This window comes from Lissotriton helveticus, chromosome 11, assembly GCF_964261635.1.
Source record: "Lissotriton helveticus chromosome 11, aLisHel1.1, whole genome shotgun sequence".
Taxonomy (NCBI): Eukaryota; Metazoa; Chordata; class Amphibia; order Caudata; family Salamandridae; genus Lissotriton; species Lissotriton helveticus.
The window spans coordinates 603,389,784-603,414,845 of NC_136072.1; the positions used below are offsets into that span (position 1 = coordinate 603,389,784).

General features: G+C 47.6%; 1 protein-coding gene across 1 annotated transcript in view; it reads right to left on the reverse strand.

Moving 5' to 3' along the window:
• Nucleotides 1–25,062, reverse strand: part of MRPL24 (mitochondrial ribosomal protein L24) — a 141,492-nt gene that overhangs the window by 36,176 nt on the left and 80,254 nt on the right. The window contains exon 4 of the mRNA XM_078666422.1: nucleotides 24,612–24,715. Coding sequence (XP_078522548.1) covers nucleotides 24,612–24,715 — 104 coding nt within the window. The remainder of the gene's footprint in view (nucleotides 1–24,611; nucleotides 24,716–25,062) is intronic.

The following is a 25,062-nucleotide window of genomic DNA, read 5'->3' on the forward strand; positions in this document are numbered from 1 at the left end:
GACCTATCCAGTCGGGGCTGCACTGTTGTATTAAAATCTCCCCCCCACACCACATAGGTAGTGCCTATCCCCTGAATCGTATTCCATAATCGAAGGAGAGTTCGGGGCTCATCGGTGACGGGGACGTAATAGTTGGCAAAAGTCACATTGTATGAGTGTAGCATCCGCCAGAGAAGACAGTATCGTCCGCCCGTATCTGCCTCCGTCCCGCCCGGTACAAATGCCACCCCTTTTCGGACCAAAATTGTTACACCTCGGGCGTAAGTAGAATGAGATGCGAAGGAGCGATGTGAAGCCCACCTAGAGGCAAACAGGGGGTAGCCCTGGGGCACAATTGTGTTTCCTGTAACAATGCAATTGCGATGTGGTGGCGATCTAAATATCCGAACACTTGCCTTTTCTTCCTCGGGTTGTTCAGTCCCCGCACATTCCATGACAGTACTTTAATGCTGTGTATGTCACGTGTGCGGTCTACCATTGCAGTAGTGGTAATATCCTATACTCCACCGTGCTGTCACTACAATTAGTGACTGAATGAATCGCCGCTTGGCACTTGAGGTATCCCCTCCCACACCGGCTCCCCCAACTTGCCGGGTACACAAGTCCCTCCCAAAAAACGAGCATAACGCAACTCTTACTGTCCCACCTTACAAGTCTGTATGGGGGTACGCCCTCATGGGGAATGCACCAGGGGTACACGACCCGCCCTCTGCCATCCATACTTTCACCCACCTCCTGTGCCGTCTTACAACAGACAGTCACGGTGGGACGGAAGCAGATTGCCGGGCAAATTATAGAAAAGATATAATGAACATTTGCATACATCACCCTCGTTGGTCAGTCCTTCAAAAGCAGAGCGTCTGGGAGAACCGTAGGAGGTTCAGAGAGAGTAGATCCATCAGCCAGGGTCCGATAGGGGAGAGTGAGACCTGGAGCAATCACGTGCACCAAATCCTGCTGATGTAGCATTGCGGTGTCGCTTGAGATATTCCTCGACCTGCTACGGGTTCTGGAAGTAATGCTGCTTCCCATGATGAGTAACCTTCAATTTCGCCGGATACAGCATGGCATAGGGGATTTTCTGCGCTTGAAGCTTTTTCTTGACTGCGGAAAACTTGCGTCTGGCGCCTTGCACGGGTTGCGCGAAATCTGGGAAGAACGCCAATGTTGTGTTCTCGTAGTGTACTTGCTTCCTTTCACGGGCGATGCGTAGGACCGCATCTCTGACGCGATAGTTCAGAAATCGGGCTATCACCGGCCGCAGCGCCGCCCCCGGACGACAAGCCGCCAGGGATCTATGCGCCCGTTCCACAGTGAGGTGTGCTGACATGGATTCCTTGCCGAATAATTCCACCAGCAATTTTTCGATGAAGTCCTCCATACGGCCCACGTTGGTGAATTCCGCAAGGCCTAGGATGCGCACGTTGTTCCTTCTGGAATGCGCTTCCAAATCCTCGTTTTTCTCAGCAATAATTCGGAGCAGCTTCTCCATGTGTGTGAGTTGCCCTTTACTGGTAGTGGCGCCGTCCTCCAGGTCCGACACTCTGGTTTCGACTTCCTTGATGCGTTGCTCATGCTGATCTAGTTTGTTGACCACTGCCTCCATTCGTAAGTTCATTGTGTCCATTTTGGCGTTTATGGATGTGAGACTTTGCTTCATGCCGAGCAGAAGTCGAGATGCTATGGGGCGCTGATGCGGAGGGCCATCGCTGAAGTTATATGTCACAGTACCTTGTCGTCCTCTGGGCCTTGCACCGCTAATAGCAGGCAGCGTCCATCCGCCTCACAATGGCTGCTGGGTCTCAGGATTGCAGACGGTAAGTCCTGATGTGTCGGCGTCGGGGCCCGCACGCTGTCTCACCCAAGATGCAATGCAGGTGAATGATAGGCAGGGTAGGCCACAATCCCATGCTGCGCCGGCGAGGCACACAATCCGCAATCAGGCCCGGTTCAGGGCACTGTCAGTACTGGGCCCGCCGCCCACCACTACAATGTCCTCCGGCGGCAGCCCGGCCCAGACTCCCACGCCGCACCGAGTTGCAGACAGCCGCCAGCAAATGGCTCCGATGCCGGGGGGAGCCCCCGCCTCCAATCATGGCTCCTCACCTTGCGCCCTACAGTCTGGGTTCGTGGGAGCGGCAGAGCACTCCCGCAGCCGCCCGGAGCTCCACCTCCCGCTGCACTCGTGGCCTCGGTCTTTTCTAGACGTCGTGGCTGCGTTTGTGTCTCCGCGCCAATTCTCCGCTGTCCGCTCAGGATAATGGCAGCCCGTTCAGCAGTAATTCGGCAGGTTAGTCACACAAAAAGGGTATCTCCGGAATCAGTGGGGTCTCAGACATCCCACGGTAAAGTCAGATTTTCACATACATTGCTGAGGATGGAGTTGAAGGATGGTTTTCTGCCCGGCTGGAGCCTCACAGGTGCGCAGTTATCTTGGTCGTGCGCCACCTAGCCCCCCCTTCTTTTTAGAGTAACTTGCTTTGAGTGCAGATGGGTGGTTTCGTCCAATAAACTTATTCTGTCCCATTTCTGATGATCAATTCAAAGGAAGAGGAAGCAAAATGTTATGCAGCAATAAAACATGCAACCAATAATCAATACCAACTCTGGCCCAGAAGATACCAATAACTAAAGACTAAATTCGAATGGACTTTTCCCTGGCAAATTCACTGAAAGAGCCGCTTTTCTACAGATCTCTCAAGTCCTTGAAGACAACCACGTACTCACAGACTGCCATATGGGATGACTTAACCCCTTGGCCGCGGCGGTAATTCAGCCGGGGGGGTTGGGGGGAGGGGGAGGTCGCACGGCGCTGGGGGGGCGGAGGTGGGGTCGCGCTGCACCGTCATGCTGGTGACGGAACCACTGGCCCCAGGAGTCTGGCTGAGTCAGAACCAGGCTGAATAGGCCTGATCTGCATTTGAAGTGATGGGAGGAGTAGCACCTGCACCTGAATAGGGCTGTGCCTGCTTTCCACAATGCTGGCTCCACCCCCCTGTGGTGTGTTTGGAGCCAAGACTCACACTGACAATGGATTTTGTTGTGCACTTGCAGAGTGCTCCCCAGAACTGGTTTGAACTGGGCTCAGAGCCCCTTAAACAAAGAGAACAAAGACATTTTGGGGTATAAGTATTAGACCTAAAATCCCTGAACTTTAGATAATTCCTGGAATTCAGAGGAGCCTTTGACAAGGAGAAGAGCTGGAGAGACTGAGGAGAAGTACTGCCCTTGCTGTGTGTCTGGGGTTGGCCTGCAGTTGCTGCTTCTGCTAAGGAAAGGAGAAGGACTTTGCTGTGTCCCCTGTTTGAAGGAGATCTCCAAGGGCCTGAAGTGAGCTGGCCTCCTGTTCTGGAGTCTCAGGGACACAAAGACTTCACCACCAGCTCCCCTGAACGCTGCTGCTGTGCGTTCTGACCTGCCAAGAGGTGCCTATGCCAATTTTGGGCCTCTGGAGGTTGTTGCAGCTGTTTGGGAGCTGGAAGAAAGAAGAAACTCAAAGAACTACAGAAATCGACATATCGAGGGATCGGGGCTGAAGAGGACCAACGCAGCGCTGATTGACGCTGCTGTATCGGTCGCCGAAGCATCCCCTATTTCCAAGCATCGTGCCTGTGCGGCAAGTTATGACGCATCCCCTGCGGACTGGAAACGTCACGAAGAATCGTCGCATCACTCCCCATACAGACTGGATTCGGCGCAACCCTTACTCTGCATTCTTAAAACATTTTGAAAGTCACATTTTTAACTGTGTATGTTGGTTTTTTGTCGTTTTGGTCATGTTTAGTTTAGATACAGATATTTTACTTTTCTAAACTGGTGTGGTGTCCTTTTGGGGTGTTTTCACTGGGTTACTGTGAGTGTTGGTACAAATACTTTACACATTGCCTTTGGGATAAGCCTGTCTTAATTATCTTAATTATCTTAAGTGTGTATCCCCCTTACCCTGACTAGAAGCAAGGGTCCCTATTTGGACAAAGGTACGTACCTCTGCCAACTAGAGATCCCATTTCTAACTATTCCGGCATTTTGTTTCTTTTTAGAGTAACTTGCGTTGAGAGCAGATCATCCAATAAACGTACTCTGTCCCATTTCTGATGATAAATTCAAAGGAAGAGGGCGCAAAATGTTGTGCAGCAATAAAACTTGCAAACAATAATTAAGAACAACCCTGGCCCAGGAGACAACAATAAATATAGACCAAATTAGAATGGACTTTTCCCTGGCCAATTCACTGAAAGAGCAGCGCTTCTACATATCTCCAAAGTCTTTGAAGACAACCACGTACTCACAGACTACCAAGCAGGATTTTGTCCAGGAAGAGGCACAGAAGCTGCTCTAATCAGTATATGGGGTGACTTAAAACGCAAATCGACAAAAAACTGCATATTTGCACTACTTCTGCTGAGTCACTTGGCTGCTTTCAGAATAAATTAAAAAAATGGTAATGATATGACTCTTGCTTGGATCTGCTCCTATTTCTAGGACACAGTTATTATATAAATGCACCCCGTAACCTTACCAAATAAATGCTGGAGACCAAAGGGCCAACCACCTCTCCTCTCCTCTTTATAGTATACATGAAATCATTCCATCTGGAATTTAGAAAATTTGTTATGAGCTGGCTATTCCCGCACCATCTTCCAAAGCAGTACACACAAGATTAAAACTGGGTCGGTTGACAGTCAGAAGCTCTGGCCAACGTGTCAAGATGCTACACAATAACTCAATCAGTCCTTTCTGGTGACAGATCGTCCTCTCACACTGTGCCTGTATAACCAAAATGTGAAATAAAAACTATTAAACACTCAATACTTGTTTTTCTATTGTCACCTGACTAGGACTGCATGATATATAACACATTTCCTCCTACTAACTACATTGCATAATCTGCACAAAATTTGTATTTATGACCATCCAACAGCTACACATTTCTGCTTGCTCTGCTTCCCTAATGCTGCTCCTACTGCAGGTCTACCTGTGCATTCCCCACCTTTTGCGTGTTTCCCTGGGCGTCGGATTGTATCCAGGGGCTTTTCAGCAGTGCCTCTGTGTGCCGGTGGATGGTGCCATGCATCTCAGCGCATTTGCCATACCACTCTGGGGGTGACGTGCAGAGCCTGTATAGGCGCCATTCCCATAGGCTGATGTCAGTTGCTTTTGGGAGTATCTGCACGCAGAACCCCAAAAGGAAATTATGTGATAGACTTAGAATCTTATTAAAAGTCAGAGTCCACTCACAAAATGGAGGGGATGGGAGAGTCAGTGAGCAATCTGCATCTAGATAGAGTCTCAACCATAAAGAGTTACCAAAGTAACTTGTTCTTCTGATGGAGACTTCTAGGTGCAAATTCCTTAGCCTTCTAATAGATACCAAAGCAGTTCCTATTTAAAGGTGGGTCTGTGAATGTACTCAAACCAGAAAGTCCTGCAGGACCAAGAGGGCAAAATGCCCTTCTAGATGGACCCGATTGTCTAGACCATAGTGCTTTGTGAATGGAAGGAGGGATGCCCACGTAGCAGCTTGGCAGATTTCCAAGGCAATGACTCTGCATACTAACGCAGTGGTAGCAGCTTAGGCGCTGGTAGAATGAGCATGCAGTCCTGCCAAAGACTGCTTTTTAGCCAATGTGTAGCAGATCTTAATGCATAGCACGATCCAGTCGGAGATGGTTATTTCCGGACAGTCTTGCCTTTTTTCACGCCAAAGAGGTTATTGTCCACCTGGTGTTCTTTGGTATGAGCGATATAAAAACTCAGCGCTCTATTGGAGTCCGAACAATGGAGTCTATCCTCCTGTTTAGAGAGGTGAGACACAGCATAGAACACTGGCAAGGTGATGTCCTGACCGACGTGGAACGGCACCACAACATTAGGCCAGAAAGATGCCCGGTCTGCAAATCAAGCTTGTCTAGAAAGAAGGTGGTATACGGCGGGTTAACACACAGTCTGAAGCTCACACTCTGGCTACGCCAAGTTGATGGCAATGAGGAATAGAGTCTTAATGGTGAGAAAGTGCAAGGAGAGGCTGTGAATTGTCTAGAAGTTAGTGCTCATTAGAAGTGTAGGTACCAAGTTAAGGTCCCACTGTGGAAAGACAAAGGGGGAAGGTGGAAACAAATATTACAAACTGTTAAAAAAACGCATAACTAATGGAGATTTCAACAAGGAAGGCTGGTCCGGCACTTTCAAAAAGGCTAAAAGAGATGAAAGGTAGCCTTTTACTGTGCCCATGGCAAAGCAATGCAGGGCTAGTGACGAGTGAAACAACAACAAAATCAGAAAGCTTTGCCTATAAGGGTGTCGATCTGCTGTTTTCCACACCAAGTCATAAACTTGTCCTAGTGATAGGTGTATACAGTATTTGTTGAGGGACGTCTGGCTGCCAAGATCACATCCTACGGGTACGGAAGAAGGCCAAAGGTGCTCAGCTGTCGCTGCTCAATCTCCATGCATGAAGGTAGAGCTGCCAAACCCTGCCCTGTTGTTGCCCTGATCGTGGGACAGATGCTCATGTTCAGGAGTTCTGGATACCATTCTCTCAGTGCCGAATCTGGGCCCTATAGGATAACTTGGGCCTGGCTTCCCTGATCTTGCTGAGAACTCAGAGTTGGAGTGGCATAGGTGGAAAGGCACACAGGAGCCCTAAGTTCCATTCTAGGCAGAACATGTCTCCTAGAGACACTTTGGAAACTTCAAAGCACAGAAGAGCTGACATTGCACGTTCTTGGTCGTGGTGGTGAATAGATCGGGCCAAGGTTCTGCCCATTCGTGGGAGAAACTTTGCACCACCTCTGGGTGTAATGGACACTCATGGTCCACTAGGTTTCGAAAGCGGAGTGTCTACTTTTGCATTTAATGATCCCGCCAGGTGGTTCGCCACAGGAAAAATTCCCCAACGGGCCAGCCATTTCCAGAGGCACAGGGCCTCCTCGCACAGGATCCATGACCCCTCCCTGCCTGTTTGTTGCAGCACCACATGGCTGCAATGTTGTATCATCCTCCCATTGATGATGAAAGGTAGACTTTTAATGCCAAGTGAATTGCCCTCAGCTCCACAAGGTGGATTTAGAGTTGTGACTCTGCTGGAGACCAGCAGCATATTATTTCCACCACTCCCAGATGGCCACCCCAACTAAGAAGTGATGCATTGGTCATCACTGTCAGCTTTGGGTGGGGAAGGGAGAGGTCTGTGCTGCAAACCCAATCACGGTCTAGTAACCACCACTACAGATCTTTTGCAGTCTCATCCGAGATCTGCACGTGTTCAAAGAGGTCAGCTTGAATGTTGGGTCCACTGAGGCTTCAGATCCCGCTGCACAACCTGCATATGTCACCTGGGGTACTTGACCAGCAGGATGCATGAGGCCATCAGACCAAGTGGCTTCAGTCAACCTCACTGAAATCCAGAACCAAGGATTAAAGATCCAGATCATGGCCTGAATGTCCTGAACTCTCTTTTTTGGGAGTCAGGTGTAACTTTGGCACGTTAATCGTGAGCCCAAATGATGACAGGTTTGTCGTAGTCTAGAGGTGGCTGATGACCTGCTCAAACAAGCCCACCTTCAACAGCCACTCGTTGTGTTAGGGGAAGACTGGCACCCCTGACCTCCAAAGGTGTGCTGCTACTACTACCATCACTTTTGTGAACTCAGAGGGGGGTTCATGAGAAGATAGAGGAGCACAGTGAACTGAAAATGTTCCCGGCCCATCACAGACCACCTTTAGCGCAGATGGGCCTTCAGAACAGACACATGGAAATAGGTGTCCGTCAAGTCCAATGCCACCATCTAGTCTCCGGGGTTGAGTGCAGAAATGGCCTGGGCGAGTGTGAACATTTTTTATTTACCATGGCAGAGAAAGAAGTTGAGAGGATGCAAGTCAAGTAGAGGATGAAGGCCTCCATCCTTCTTGGGTAACAGAAAATAGCAGGAATAGCAGCCATGTCTTACTTCTGGCGCAAGGCCCCTCTCGATAGCCCCTTTGGCCAAAAGGGCTAGTAATTCCAGTCACAACAGGGACAGATGGCCGCTGTCAGTTGTTGCTGTGAAAGTGGAAGGTGCGATGGGGAAGAAAGGCAAGGTAAGGTATAGCCTTTGAAAACAATTGCAGGACCCACCTGTCTGACGTTTGATTACCAACCCCGTAATAAATGTTGGATCCAGATTCCAATTGGGTGGCTATGCTTCATTAAGAGCACACTAAAGGGGTTTTGCAGTGGGGAGTCAGTGGGCTGGACAGGCTGCGGGTGCCGACAGCTAGGACGGTTGGCACCACAGCCTCAATCGCAAAACTGCTGGATTTCTTGCTGTACAGACGGGCAGTATGGAACACCTCAACAAAGGCCGTGAAAGAAGTGGTACGATTGGTGAAGTTGGCGAGACAAGGCGGATAAGGCCAGGGAGCATGCAGTGGCCCTGCTCTTTAATTTGCTCTAAAGCGTAATTAGCCTCCTCCACAAACAGTAGTGCCATCAAAGGGCATATCCAAAAGAGAGGACTGGACATTGCTGAGAGCCTGGTTGATAGCAGTCATGCATGGCGGTGGAACACTCACTGGTGCCAATGACTTGTCTGATGGAATCAGCGGTGTCCAAGCAACAACAAATTGTGAACTTGACTGCATCCCAACTGTCTTGAATGGCTTGAGCAGGGACAGTTTGGAGATCCTTGGGGACACCAGTGAGGACTTGAGCCACTGGGTCCCTACGGGCACGGGACAGCATCCCAGGAGGCAGCTGGCATAAACCAAACAGAAAGCCAGGCTGGTGGAAGAGAAAACTTGCTTGCCAAACGTCTTCACCCTTTTGGAATTCCTATTGCAAGGAGTAGTCAGAAAGTGTTGGGACTGAATCTGCTTATGGACACCTACACTGCTAACGTTCGGTAGAGGGGTGAAGAGAGGGGATCGTAGAGTCCCCTGGGGAAGGACGATGGTGCCTCTTTATTTTCCTGCTAACCTTTTGCCAGGCACCCAACAAAGTGTCTTTAATGCATCATTGAATGGTAGATGTGCTCAGAGATATTTACCAGGGCTGGAGGACTTTTGTCAGCACATTAGGTTAACCTCCAAGGTAGGGAGCAGGAGGTCAAGAACTTTGGTTGCCCTATGCATCACCATGGCAGGTTCTTCAGTGCCTGAGGAAAGCATGAACAAATAACCGTTTCAGGGGAGGTATAGAGGCCACTGGTTCCTGCAAGTCATAATACCAACTGGCCCCATGATAAGGCTGAACAAATTCATCACACACCTCATAACACTTGCCCGAGTATGTTCTAAAAATGGGGTATATGGTGTGAGGAGGCAGTAGATGAAGTGGCGGGAAACGGCGCCTCAACAGTGGTTGGGCGCGTCCTCAGGCGAGAATGTACAGGTTCCGACTGGGAGTCAGAGAGTACTATAGCTATCCCTTGTCCAACATCAATGAGATCCAGGAACCAGTGTGGACTATGGTGCCGGAGGTGGGTCTGAATTGGAACGGGATGTTCCAATGGTGGTACTGCAAATGGACTACCATTCTGCTATGTGGGCCCTGAAGGCGTGCGAGAAGTAGTTGGCAAAGAACCTAAGAGTCATTATGGCCTCGCAAATCACTTCAATCTTTTTGGGGTGGGAACAGCGCTCAAAACTCAGGTTGTGCCGGAACCAGTTACTGGATCAGCTCCAAAGCTAACTCACTCCAGGAGTGAGATTAGGAGCCATGGTGCCGCCCTGTGCCTTCTCAGGTCAACGTGGGTGGTGAGAGGGGGCAGATTCCAGCTTAGATTTTTTTGTTTTTTAGGTTTCTTCTTCAACTTACCGGATGATTTAGATCTCAACGAAGACCAGCCTCTGGAACAGCTTAGTCAACTACTGTTTGAGAACACGACCAGGACCAATTTTCGACTTGGACTGGTCTCATCGATCGCGAAGCCTTCTTGTGTTTGGCGATGTATAATTTCGCCTCGCAGTCCTGGATGGCCTTTCGGTTCATCGATGCGCATTCACTGCAGGCCTTAGAGTTGTGACTCTACCCCGGGCACCAAAGGCACACCTGATGGGGATCTGTTATAGACGTTTGTTTAAGACCCTCAGTACAGGGTTTAAAACTTGGAATTTTGGGGATGACATTCCTTTGCACACAGAAACAATAAAACAAAAGTTCTTAGGTAAATGTCTCAGAGATAAGAGGCAGAGCTCCGGGTCCCCATATGGGGACATAGAAAGAAAGGAATTGATGTCAGTTACTTTGTAGGCTCTAGTTGTCGTTTTCGGAGCAGGATGGTGTCAGTGCAGAGTACTGCTTAATTTAAGCCGGTGATTGCAGGTAGGGCTCACTGGCACTCCGTTTTGAGGGCCGGCATAATTTGTTCTCAACAAACTTTGATTCAGAACACAATTGAGAAAGCCAGAAGAGAGAAAAGGAGGAGGAATAAAAAGATACAAAATACAGTGACTAAAGGAGAAACTAGAGATAAAAAAGAACCTGCAAGAATGAGATAAAGAGGAAGCGAGTGTCTGTTGGTGGATTAAAGAGGTATCGGGTGGAACTAAGACTATGTAGCCTTAGTATTTGTAACATCACCTTTCAATTAAACCAGTTTCAGAGCAAAAGAATGGGCACCAGCACTTAAGTTATCCGAATTAAAGACTGTACTGCTTGCATCATTATGCCGGGGTACAATAAGATACATCAGTCTTCCCTTTTTAGGTCGAGCTGGTAACAGCTAGAGACCTAATGTTGCCCGTCACGAGGGAAGGAGGACAAGAGGGTGTTACCCGCTTTTCCCCTGGATTTGGGTGCGCGAACGCGCACGTTCTGTCCAGCGCCGTGCACATGCGCGCGCATACAGCCAGACACTCGCTCACCCCCCCCTCCACAGTCACACACACACGCACTCCAAGACACATACACACACGCACGCACACACATACACAGCCCCCCCCCGCCGCACGCGCGCGCGCACACACAGGCCCCGCCCCCCGCCCTCGCAGTTCAGCAACCCACTCACCGGCTTCCTTGGTGCGGCGGCTGGCTCTCCTCATCGGCAGGTGCAGGGCCCGGCAGCAGGACTCTTCCTCCCTCCTTCGGCACTGGGGCGCAGGGTAGGCTCCTGCCTGCTCCGGTGCTCCAAACAATCGCGGCTCTTCCGTGGGAGGCGGGGTAGGCTCCCGCCCTCCTACTTCCTGTTTCCGGTTGTCGCGCCGGCCTGCCTGACTTCCTGGTCGCAGGCCGACACGACGAGCAGCAACGGAGGCGGAGGAAGGGGTAATGCTTGTAATGTTTTCCCTGCTCAGTGCTTGTTTTCTGTAGGATCAATATTAAACGCAGCTCCGTTCATCCCTTCCTTCATTTTTAAAAGTCCCTCAGCCAAATGAAATCATTGCTTAACGTTCACATAGGTAAAGGATGGCCACATAGTTGTCTGAAAATCTTGGACATTTTATTACATTTGATTGGGAAATTAAATTTCTATGTTATCACGTCTCCTACGATTCCGTCCAATAACCGTTTAGTCCGAGATTCCGTGTGAAATAAGAAGTTGCTTGTATTTTATCCACGGTGCCGAGGTACTGCAGACGTGTACCCACTCCTCCCCTCCCCCTCTCTGCAGAGGTGCCTCACAATCTACCGGAGCATCGTTATTTTACTTTACCATCCCTGCCACGGGGAGCTCCCCTACATCAGGTCTGAGGCATTTCCTTGGCAGGCGCTCTCCACTCCTGGAAGGAAAAAACGGCATCAAATAAGCCCCATTCATCTTATTCAGTGGCGCTTTATTGGAATTGAAATGCAGCGCTCGCAGAATCCTGCGGCGTCAGGAGAGTCGGGATTCCGGAGCCACGCTGAGGTTTTCCCGTGTTTAGCATGCAGGGAGAGTCTCATGAAGCAGTCCGAGTAGCTTCCCTGACTCCCACATACATCAGACGCGTAACAAAGCGCAGCGATGGCAGAGCCGGCCGGCGCTGCAGCTGCCTGCACAGCTCGTGCAGTAGTAACCTTGCAGGCTCCCCTCCAAGGTTACCTGCAGGCGGCAGCTTCGTGTACTGGATCATGTTCTCTCCGAGCTTTCCTTTCCTTTTCATGAGAGCTTTTGTCATGTAGTCGAACGATTCAAAGTGTTTGGTGCAGGGAAGGAGAAATGCTGTGATTTGCTGGTGCCGGATAGGTTGGTACTTTTAAAGTCTGCAGCATAGCGATCTGTAATCTGCCCTTAGCTCTACATCTCTTGACGGGGAGCCATCTGCCCGAAAATATTGACCTTATTTTATTAATGCATTATCTTCAGTTTTTGTTCAGTACCTTCATGAGTGTTTAACACAGAAACCCGATACCCCATCCTTCACACCCTGACGTGCCGCCACAAAGCCTTGGACATTCTGGAATATTTTGGATCCTCTATCCATCCTGGTACTGTGCTAGTCTAATACAATATAGATGTAATGGCCTAGCATGTCACAGTTCAACACCATGAAAGTCTGGGCTGCTCACTGATCACATTTCTGTAAATTCGAACTGTTTAGAGACCTATTCCCTTCTTGAAAACTCCTTTTCTACCTCAGTTGAAACCATTTGTTCCCTTTTTGGCCAAACATTTTTTAGCGCCCTGCTGCAAATCTTCCAAATGGTCCTCTGTCATGTGTAATACAGTTAGCCTTTATTAGATTTTTAAGTAAAAGTGAGATTTTTTTTAGGATTCTTTTTATTTTTATTTTAGCTTAGTATGTGTGGGCTGAAAAATCCCATTTTACAAAGTGTTTACTAAAATATCAGGGCTGACTGAAGATAGGTAGTCGGCTCCTTTCAAAGGAAACGTCAGCATTAGAAAAAAGCATTTAGAAAAGGCCTTTAAGTTAGCATCACAACTTTAAATTAACTGAGCTCTAAATGAATCTCACATATAGTGAAATTAAATCAAACCACATAAAGGTTATAAAGAATGATCACCATTAGTTGTTACTTGAAAATAAGTGCATATTTTTTCTAAACTCTTATCACAATTGTTTTTTTATATTTTCATAAACTATAGAAGTTCTAATAGAACAATGTGAAGTTTCAAGCTTGTACTTCATTTCTACATGTTTTTGCACCGATTTTTCTAGCTGGTGCATTCTCAGCAGAAAGCATTTTAAACATTAGGCCACTTCACTTAACGTCAAAATTCCATCAATATACATGAATGTGCATTATAAATGTATTAGTGCAGCTAGTTTAGAAGTATTAATATGGTCTGATATAGGTTTTCTTCATCTTCACCTCATCTTCACGTTTTAGAACACACTTTTACTGTGCTTCTACTACATTTGTCTCATCTTCATGTGTCACTATCTAACGTATGCAAAGTGTCATCCTTACATGTTGTGTATTTTTAGGTCTCTGCCTATTCCATTCTGCAGGAATGAATAGGACGAGTCTGTTGTGGTGAAACCAAGAGTTAAATCACTAAGCTCTCCCAAGCGGATTTCCACGAGTGCATGTGCTCTCGTGCACGAGCTTTGTCCGAGCCGCCTGCCTCCAAGAGCTTCACATCAAAGCCATCTGTTGCTTCCCCAGCGCATTCGGCCTCACTTCTCCTCCCCCTAATTAACATCTTGTTTATGCGGCTCGTCAAGCACCGCGCTTTAACACACGGGCCTTTACTTCTGCTCGGCGGTGTGCAACTCTGTCGGTTGCTTTCCATTCCCCAGTTTGCCACCACACTGTAGCAGGGCTCCGTATCGCTCCACTTTGGATGGGTGGACTTTCACAGCCCTGTGAAACCTAACGTGCAATTCATTATATAATTCACAGTGCTGTATGTACATCAGAGTGCACTGCACACTCTTTATTTTACAACACTTAATTTCATGTACGTCACTAGTATTTCTGGGTATTCCCCCTCCCGCTTCACATTTTGAGCCCTTCCCCTACCCTCCGAGAACAAATGCAGCATTGCCCTCCCCCTCCCCCACCCCCTCCTTTTCCGTGTGCTTCGAGTGATGCAGAAAGAGGCACGGCCCCCGCTCAGACCCGTTGCTTTCACAGCGCTCAGCCGCCTACTGAGATGAGCTTCTTGGCATCTCTTGTTTGTATTAATGTTTGGTGGGTGCGTGCGTGTTTGTTTGAATAGTTAGTAATTAGGGTTGTGAATGGATGTGTGTGTGTACACGCATGCATGGTTGTGAGTGTGTATGTGTGTCCCATCAGCCCCTTCCCTTCTAAATTACCAGCCACCACAGCTGAACAATGTCAAACAACGTGATTTGCAATTATTAAAGATGGCTGCAGTAATAGTCTTAAAGAATTCTTGGACCAATCGCTAAATAACCTACATCTTGAAAACCTCTGAGCATTGCCATCTTCATATAATGTCTTTAAAAATCTAGTGAACTCCGCAACGGCTAAAATCTCTTTCTTAAAGGACACAGAAGAGGTCGCCCAAAAAAAGTTCGCCCAAAAAAAGTTCGCCCAAAAAAAGTCAAGCCTGGGCGGTCATCAACAGCTGCTACAAATTGTCACGGGGATCGTATCTAGCCTGCACCAACTGAAACTTAAACTACTGCAGCGTCTACCTGCTGAATCTTAGCCTCCCTCCCACAGGCTTCCCCAGCATGTTGCAATAGCACACATTTGAAGTGAAACATTGTAGAGTAACAACTTTTTGATTAGTAAAACGCAACTAGAGGGATAGTGGTGGAAAGTGCGAATAGTGCCGTGCTGCTCTGTCCCTTTCAACCCAACACATGTATTTTATTTATGACAATGTGACTGGCCTGCTGTCCAATATAAGACTTTTCCCATCCCCCTTGTGTCCCTCTATCTATCTATCTATCTATCGCACTCACTCTATCTATCGCATCACCACAGCATCACTCAGCACCACCACAGAATCAGTCAGGGGCACCACAGAATCAGTCAGGGGCACCACAGAATCAGTCAGGAGCACCACAGAATCACTCAGGGGCACCACAGAATCACTCAGGGGCACCACAACATCACTATGCGCTATCACAGCATGACTGAACGCCACATCATCACTCGTCGCCACCACATCAATCCGCACCACCACAGCATCAATCTGTGCAACCATTCAACAACAAGTGGTTCAATTATGTTTTCTCAATGTTTCAAGCTTTATTACAAATGTCACAAAAGGATGTTAATATTTCACCTCTGTTCTTGATTTTTCTTCACGATAAAATACACTAAACGTAATCTTCACAAAAGTTATTTACAAAAGTTAAAGCTAGTGCCATTATAAATTACAATACTTTTATTTAGGTATTAATTATTTAAAAAAATTAAAATCCATTGTTATTTGTAATATCAATACATCTAAGTCATGTAAATACAACACATATTGCATTACAAATGCTATAGGTGTCACATTTGCGAAAGTTAAAACTATTAGCATTATAAATGACAAAGCTATTCATTTCACTATTTTCAAAACCAAAACATAAATAAAATATTTGTCATTTACAATACCAATAGCTCAAACTTTCCTAATGCGAGACCTATTGCATTGCAAATGCTTGTTATGATGGCGGCCCGTCTCTCTAGGACCCCACAGCCTTCGCCCCCTCCCCGCACCGACGTCCTGCTGCAGGTGGAGGAATAAGCAAGCTCTAGTGAGTAGGAAAGGAGGATGAGGCTTACATGCACCAGACAGGTGAGAGGTCTGGAGGAAGGCACTGGTGAGACAGGGACGTGTGAAAAAATATATAAAACAACAGCTGTTAGACTGATCTGCATTAGCGGACTTTAAAAATATGTGACACAGCAGCGGTTTCTTCACAAGGGCAGGAAAACATGAAATGGCAATGAAAAGATTTCCGTGCCATTTTATTTTTCTGATGTGCACACTGCAGCAGCCATCTGACCCCAAGCCCAGAGACTTGTGGGGCGTGTCCTCTGCTGCCGACCGGCAGCAAAAGGACAGGAGAAGTGGCTGGCTGGATGCTCAAAGGTGCGCATGCCACTCTGGCCGGCTGTTTTGCACCGGCCAAAGTGACATGCGCATTTTGAAGCTCTCCTCCCAGCTGTCTTAAACTGCTGGGTGGAGACCAAGCACACGCCTCCAGGGCCTGAAGGAGCGTCTAGCCAGCCCGCTCCATCCAATCTTGGTGCTGCTCTTATGCTGATTAACTATTACAGAGAACAATGGTCCTAAGCTTAGAGAGGATTTTCAGATAAGTTGATTATAGACCACAATGAGTGCTAGAAGTTTGCTTCCTATGTCCAGCTGGACATGGAATATTTATTTGGTCAATGTATAAATCACAAAAAATGGAAACACAGCAGAATTACACGAGGGCACAGTCCTGTACCCAGGGTGAAGGAAAGAAAAGATGAAGAAGATAGAAAGAAAAATGGTTTTTCAGGCAATAACTTTGGAGCGAAGCGTGGCTTGCATTTTCAATACATTGTACACCAAGCACACAACAACAGTATCTACAACAAGATAAACACAATGGTGAATTTGCAGCACTGTTTGTGAAAGTCAACGTTTCGATCCTATGCTCCTATACTAGCGGGATCATCATCAGGACTATTTTAATGATTGCCTGGTTGTTTAAAAAATGTGTCGCCTGTTGGGATAAAGGGAGAGAAAGGATGGTGACTCATATGAATCACATATAGTGACTATACCAACATATCAGTGAGGATCGGTGACGAGGAAAACACCTTACTACGGACTCAGTGGTAAAATGTGCCGCGGTGCGGTAAACAGGCGCTTCCATCTCTACTAGGTTGGTTAACACAGAGAGAGAGATGAGGGAAGTCTGGGCGGTCACAGAACTGAAGATTGGACATCTTTGCTCTGAATCGCTGTCCTTCTGGACTCTGCTGAATCCTGCCAAATGACTTTTTCACACAGGTCAACAGACCAATATGGACAGGAAAAACTTTTCTTGACTAGTGATACACCCCTGAATCCATGATCTAGAAGCTGAAAAAAATGTGAATTGTATATATAAAAATGTGAACTGTATAAAAATGCACCAAATATGTATTGTGTACAACTTATACAGAAATGTAATTAATGTAAATATTGTCACATATTCACACCAGCCAACTGTCCCATAATGACAACCTCACCCATAAGACCTTAATGCCTAATTCTGCCCCCAACTGGTACCACACCACTGCAGACCATTGCACTAAGCACCGTTCCAAAATGGCCGCTGCCGTTTCCCTCGATTCTGCACGCCCGGTCCATTCCTCACTTTCGATACCCGTGACCTAAAATGGTGCGTCCCTACCACAGCTTATAACCGGCACCGCCGCGCCTGCTGTGTTGTTCCTGCCAATGCGCTTATCCAGGCAGATTGACCACTACGTCAACGCCGATAGAGACTCAATTGAGGTAAGCCCTTTACTCCAAGTCCCACCCGCCTCGACCCTCGCACTTGCTTAGGGTCCATAATCCTTACAATCCCTTTTCCCGCCAGCTCCATTAGGACCCCTACCGCGAACCCCGGTCAGGCCAGGTAGACTGACCACCACCTCAACGCCAGAAGAGACTTAATTAACGTAAGCGCCTCTTCTCTTCCGTACCCCACCCGCCCTTCACGACCGCGGAGGCACGGGATCCTCATTCTTCTCAATCCCCTTTTCCTCAGCTCCATAAGGAACCACACCGCGAACGTATGCGACAGCCTCTCCTGGGCCCTACCGAGAAACCCAGCTTATGCCACTTAATGGATTAGTCGCCACCAGGACATGCAGGTAATCGCATAAACTTCCTACGCCTGGTTTGCCGGTGCCCTGCACCGTCCAAAATTAGTCCAATCTGTATCCTTTCACTTGATCCTTTAGGAATAATTACCATTACCATGATCCCTGATCCTGGACACACGGAACTCCACTCCGTACTACGTCAAGGTTAGCGTTGGTTCTTCACCTACCAACCACATCGCCATTACCGGCGTCACTGTCACCTTCACGCGGGTATTCGTGATTGCAGTCACGTTTGCCAATGCGCCGACTTGTCACAATCTTCACCCTTGTAATAATGTCTACCCGATTGACCGCATCATTTTGCAATGTGATCGTTTTGAACCCACGATTATCGATTCCGTGAGTCTCTTGTCTATACAACAGTCTTGTTGTCACTATTCTCTGTGTTTTAATCGCGGGAGTCACTTGTTTTGCATTGTTACCTGCCTCCGTGTGAGAATTCCCTCATCTCTGTGTTTCCCAACCTAGTTGAGATGGAAGCGCCGGTTCACCGAAACCTTGTCACATTTTCACCACTGAGTTATTAAGGTCCGTCTTGCTGTCACTATAACCTGAGGTTTAAGCATGGTGTCACAAGTTTTTTAATTGTTACCTTTCTCCGTGTGTGACCGCCCAGACCTCCCAGACTTCCCTCATCTCTCTCAGAGTTAACCAACCTAGTAGAGATGGAAGCGCCGGTTTACCACACCGCGGCACATTTTACCACTGAGTCCGTAGTAAGGTGTTTTCTTTGTCACCGATCCTCACTGATATGTTGGTATAGTCACTATATGTGATTCATATGAGTCACCATCTTTTCTCTCCCTTTGTCCCAACAGGCGACACATTTTTTAAACAACCAGGCAATCATTAAAATAGTCCTGATGATGATCCCGCTAGTATAGGAGCATGTGATCGAAACGTCGACTTTCACAAACAGTGCTGCAAATTCACCATTGTGTTTATCTTGTTGTAGATACTGTTGTCGTGTGCTTGATGTACAATGTATTGAAAATGCAAGCCACGCTTCGCTCCAAAGTTATTGCCTGAAAAACCATTTTTAGGTTTTGCCTGGGGCACGGAGCTTTAGCTCCGCCCCCAGGAGAAATCTGTACTCTTCAGTAAGGGACACTTGAATCCGCCCTCTGTTCCATTGGCTAGCTCCATAAATGGAGGCTAGCCATTGGAACAGAGATCTGTCCGTCAAGGCCGGACCAGATTCGGGGGCGTTCCCGAGAATTTGTCGCTCTCCACCCTTTTTGCCTTGTCATCGGGTGGTGGGCGTGTTTATTTTTGTATTCTTTCTCCAGCATCCTTCCTCACACCAGCTGGACGGCTCTCCATGCGAGGACGCAGACCTGACCGGCTCTCTACTCCGAGCCGACACAATGGAAGGTGATTTGTTGCCAGTGCCCGTTCCCGCCCCTGCCCCCCCTCCCGCTCTCCGTGTGTTCGTTCCCGCCCCTGCCCCCCCCTCCCGCTCTCCGTGTGTTCGTTCCCGCCCCCGCACCCCCCCTCCCGCTCTCCAGGTGCAGCTGCTCCACTCCAGGATCTGTTCGCGGCGGTGGGCGTTGTGTGCGTGTCCGCCGGAAGAAGTCGTCCTTGCCCCTGCTGGTTGAGCTTTCCACGGCTCCTCCGTGTCTCCTGGTGGCTGTTGTCGCCTCTGCTGGGAATTGCAGGCGGCTGCAGGAGCGGGCTGAACTTTCCTGGCAGCGGGAGGCACTTCACGGCTGGGGACGACTAGGGGCAGCCAGAGCCTCGACCCACTGACAGACCGTACCCCGGGGCACCGCAGGCGCAGCTGTTCCACTCCAGGATCTGTTCTCCTAGCCCTTGAACCTCCCTCCCTTCCTGGGCTCTCCCTCCTCGGGGTCTCCAACCTGGAAGCCCAGGGATCTCCCCGGCGGCACTGACGCTGCTCTGGAGACAGCCGCGGCGTGCAGTGGATCGCGTCTGCTGCCCGAGGTGTCTGCTGGAGTATGGCGGTGAAGGGGGCATGTTCGGGCACCGGGATGCTGCTGGTGATGCTGTGAGTACTCCGAGGCTCGCCTTGTTTTCAACCCGCTCGAGTCCAGGGGCTGCACAGTGCTGTGCTGTGACGACTACTGCTCCATTGTGCTGTGCTTACCCCGACGAGTCCGGGGTCAGGTCAGCAGGGTGTGGGCATTAGCTGCACTCGGGCCCTCTCAGACGAGTCCGGGGTCAGGTCAGCAGGGTGTGGGCGATAGCTGCACTCGGGCCCTCTCAGACGAGTCCGGGGTCAGGTCAGCAGGGTGTGGGCGACAGCTGCACTCGGGCCCTCTCACGCTGGAGGTGGGGGCGGGGGTGACATAGGATGTGCATGTGGAGGAAGAGAGATAGTAAAAAGAAACTGCAGTTCATATGTAGATTGAGACCACACAAGGTGTCGGTGCACATAGAATAAATACACTGCATGTGTGCGTGGAAAAGAAAGGGCTCGGAGATGTGTGTGCACGTGTCTGAGGGTATGCTAGATAGCACCGTCTCTACATTACGTGTAAAGCAAGAGTATGGCTGGAAGCGTTTGTGAGTGAGCATGTGGCAGGCAAAAGAATGCTGGATGGTGATTGTTGTGCATCTGCTGGGTTGAGTGTCCGCACGTGTGTACCTATTCTGGTGAGAGAGTATGTATTTGCATGGAAAGGTTCAAGGCGAGAAAGTGCTAGCCCTCTTCACCCGCCCGTATCTGGCTCCCTTCTGCTGAGAGGGTAAAGCTGGCCTTTTCTTGCACTTCCTAATAGAAAGAAAGACACACTTAGTCAGACTGTATAGGTGCCTGTGGAAACGAGAGCATACATTGTGTGCTGCTTTGCAGAATGACTTGACTTTTGTCTCGAAAACCAAGACATGTATTTATTATTAAATTGAGAAAAGTGTCAGGGAACCTGGGACTGTCCGGGTAAATCCGGGGCAACCATTAGCCCTGCCCCCTGCACTCACAGGGTCTCTCACTCCCCCCCCCCCCCCCACCCCAATACCTTTCCACTGACTGATGTTTAGCAAGCCCTGTTTTTTCACTCGGTGTAGCACACAATGTCATTTTGCAGCTCAGCTTCTCGCTGCAAGCCTTTCTGTGTTTGCAGCGGAGAACTGGTCTCCACTTTTGTGCCAGCTCTCAGGACACCACGATCAGATCTGATTGCAGGCTGACAGGAGGGCTTGAAAAAGCTGCAGGAATGCGATGCTAAATCAATAGGAGGATAAATTACCAAAGAGCAGTAGTCTTGTGCCTAATTCAGTAGGGTTGGCAAATATGCTAATGTCTGGTCCAAGGTTAAATTAGGGACGGGCCCCGCTGCTGTGAGATCACATGGAGGCAGTTGCCCTCAGCAGTAATTACTGCACGTCTGCTTTGCCCATTGCACGGCATCACTCCTAAATGGTACCTTTGCTGCAGTGAAACACACAAAAGGGAATGGGAGGCTGCTTGCAATAACTCTAGACACCTGCAGTAGCTCGGGTAGCGATCCAATCCATTGTTCTTTTGCTCACAACTGGCCTGAGCGAAAGTTAGATGACACGGGGCCTGTGTGTGTGTGGGGGGGGTGTCTCATGTCGTGATTGGGTACGTGAGTTACCAAGAAAGTGAACATCGAACACAAGGGGCTCCATTCAGGGTTGGGCCCCCACTGAACTCCCTGCGCTGTGCCATCACACACACTGGGGCAGATTTACAAGCCCCCTTGCGCCACTTTGCAGGACTGTCTGTGCAAAAGGAACTAACAGGCCACACTTTCCGTTGTTGCCTAGAAGTTTTCCTTCTCTACCACTACATGTGACATAGAAGAGGTGCAGCTGTGGCGTGGTGCTGCTTTAAACAGCTGTTTGAACACTTTGTCTGGACTCCTGAGCACTCTGTTTACTGGCAGTGCACCACCCAAAATCAGGTTCACCTGTAGCAAAGTGCCTGTCTCTGAAGTGCTTGAGGTTTGCAGGCCTGCAGTGTGCGCTGCACTGTGCAGCAGGAAGCAAGCCAGGCTCAAAGCTTTGAAGACTTCTAAGAGCATTATGGCGTCATCCAACCACATGCAGCCAGTGCTTATTTTGTAAAAGAATCAGTGCGGGCTCCCAAAGCTCTGCTCGGATTTCTGTGGACTGCGCTATTAAATGTGGTACACCAATCACCAAGGCTTCGTAGTGTTAAATCCAGCTCATGCCTCTCTAATCCACCACGTGGCACTCCCGCCCCCTGTATCTTAGTCAGTATTTGTAAAGTGCAACTCTTGCAGGTTCCTGCTTTATCCCTTTGCAATGTTTTTCTTTCTTTCTCTTCCTCCTTCTTTCCTTTTTGTGTATTTTCCCCTCTCTTGCTCTCAGTAAATGTCTGATGCAAGAAAATAAGTGCTGGTCTGCAAAAATGAGAGCCCGTGGGCCCCACCGTCAACCACTGGTTCAAATTAAGCATTGCATGCAGCAGAAACATAAATGACAAAATACATAAATGGTGCCCTGCAACCAGTAATTGAACGGCTTCTCACCAGAACCGCAGAAGTGAATCGACTTCAATGGGGAACACCCACTCCTTAGCTCCAAGCAGTCAGTTTAACTTTAAAAGGAACCTTGTTAGACAAATACCGACATCTTTTAAAGAATCTCATCATTCATGAAGAGGGGCAAGAGATTAAGCTATTGGCATTGTAAATGACAATGCCATTTATTTATGTTTACAAAAAACATAAATAAAAATAATGTCAAGAGCAATGCCAATAGCTCTAACTTTAACAAAGGCAAAACCATTGCATTGTAAATGCTTGTTCTTTCTATCTTCATCTTTTCTTTCCTTCACCCTGGGTACAGGACTGTGCCCTTGTGCAATTCTGCTGTGTTTCCATTTTTTGTGATTTATACATTGACCAAATAAATATTCCATGTCCGGCTGGACATAGGAAGCAAACTTATAGCACTCATTGTAGTCTATAATCAACTTGTCTGAAAATCCTCTCTAAGCTTAGGACCATTGCTCTCTGTAATAATTAACTACCCACGGTCCAAAGCGATCCTACTGGGTCCCCTTGTTCACTTAACTGAGACTTATGCTGATTAACAGCATGGGAGCAGCGACTGGATTGGTCAGGGGAGTGAGACTTCCACAACAGACTCAGAAGTGGAACATCGAGGAGGAGGTGCAGCTGTTGAGGAGTACCTTTGATTTAATTTATTTAAAATGTTCTTCTAGTTGTGTTTTTTCGACTTTTGGAGGTAGGGTTTGTTTTATGTTGGGCTTTTGGAAAGGGGGGCATTTTACTTTGGGGCTGTGGAGGGAAGGGGGGTTTCATTTACTTTTTTGGAAGTGATGGAGCACTTCACTCCCTCAACCACTTTCAAAGGAAACCAGCCGCACATGATGAGAAAATTAAATTAGCTTTACATACAACAACACCTTAAAGTCGGTGTTTCTCACCATCTATGCATACATGCACATATGGAACTTTACACAATACAACTTTAGATCTCTATTATTTTTCTTATACATGTATACCCTTTCTATGTAGTTACGTGTCTATATATTACTTTACTTCTACTGTTGAAATAAATAAAAACCTTCAACTTCCTCCAATGCACCACTCTGTCTCATCCTATGAACTCTTTCAATATATCCTCTACCTTCACTTGCTGAATCATCCCAAATCTCATTCTACAACTTTCTTGACTCTTCGTTGCTCTATCCCTTCGTGACTCACCCCAAACATTGTTCTACTACTATGATCTCCCATATAACCCTTTCTAGACGCTTCCCTCCTCTATCCCTCCTTGACTCACCCTAAACTTCATTTTACTACTAAGATCTGCTGAATAACACTTCCTAGCCTTTTCCCTCCTGTATCCCTCATTTATCCTATTCAATCAAACTAACAGACTCACATGTCCACCGCTCAAGTTAACAACTTATATTTCCCTATACAAATCCACCACAAATACTTTTGAGTTCTCGAGCAGCGTGTTACTTGCAGAAAAGTAATTCAACGCCTCGTCAAGGGTAGTAAGCGGCTGTAAATACAAAGAGCTTGTCCTCTTATATATGCACCTCTGCAAACTGCCCTCTCTAAATTCTTAGCCCACAACTCTTCCTTCTTGCAAACTGGTAATTACTTGCCTGCCGTCTCCCCTCTCCTATCGGTTTACCCACTAATCATTCACACGAACTAATATGCCAAAACCCACTAGTGCTGACAGGTAACTCCTTAGTGGGAGCACCAAGCACTATCTTTTCACTCCACTAATCATTTGCATGAACTAACCTATCTACCACCCCACTAGCTACGGGATCTAAGCCCCTCTGTTTCCACCACAAAGTGGGCCATGCATGTAAGAGTTTCTTCTGGGAACATTTGACAAAACTAATTAACTGGAAAATACTAAATGAACCACTATCTAGTGTGCATAATAAGATCCAATACAAACCTATCATGTGTATGTACCTCTCCTTATATTTGCCACACACCTGATATTTCCTGATGCTCCCAAATGCCTTGGCATGAATTAATGCCTCAAACAGCATTTGTACAATCAATTAATCAAACTAAAAGTGGCGTATTTAGGAAAGTGAACACTGGACTGTATTTTCCTCCGCGAAAAATACCAGGAGTTGAAGATATTGGATAAAGGAGAACATTAGGGGCTGCCTAGCTGATAAAAGAGGGACTCAGAAATAGGAAACATGTTTTTGTGCTATTATACATTGATCGGTTTCACTGCAGCTCTTAATACACATTTTACTTGGTAGCAGTGCGTCATATCAGAGCTGCCTAAAAGCTTAAATAAATATCTGGCGAATAAGTATTTTATAATTAAGAAAAACAGTAACTTTGTTTAGAGATGGATAGTCATACTTTAACATGAAATTACATTGTATCACACTATCTACTGTCTTTGTATCAGCTTTTGCAGGAGTTATATTCATGGAACTTACCGGTCAGTAGGGTCAACAAGAGCAACCTGGTTATGAAGAAGAGGGGACTCGCTGGCCACATAGGTTCCTTTGTAATCCCCGGTTTTACCCACATACCGGTAATGCTGAAAATACAAGATTGCATTAGTTTCACTAGTTTGCAGTATAATGTCTGGTCAACAGGTTAGAGACTCGCCTCCTCAACAGCTATCAATGCCCCCGTCCACCTACACGCCAATTCGAATTAAAAAAAAGGAAAATGAAAGAATAGTGCTTTGCCCCCATTATATACCGTTCACTTGTCCAAATGCAAAGTGAAAACTACCTGTAAGATCCGGAATCCAATTAAGTTATGTGCTAAAAGTTAACCCTTTGAAAGAAATGGGAACAGAACTTATGTTATGCAAGTCCAATATAAAGTTGGTTAAGATGATCAACTTCATTGATTAGTACAGTCTGTATGGACAACGAG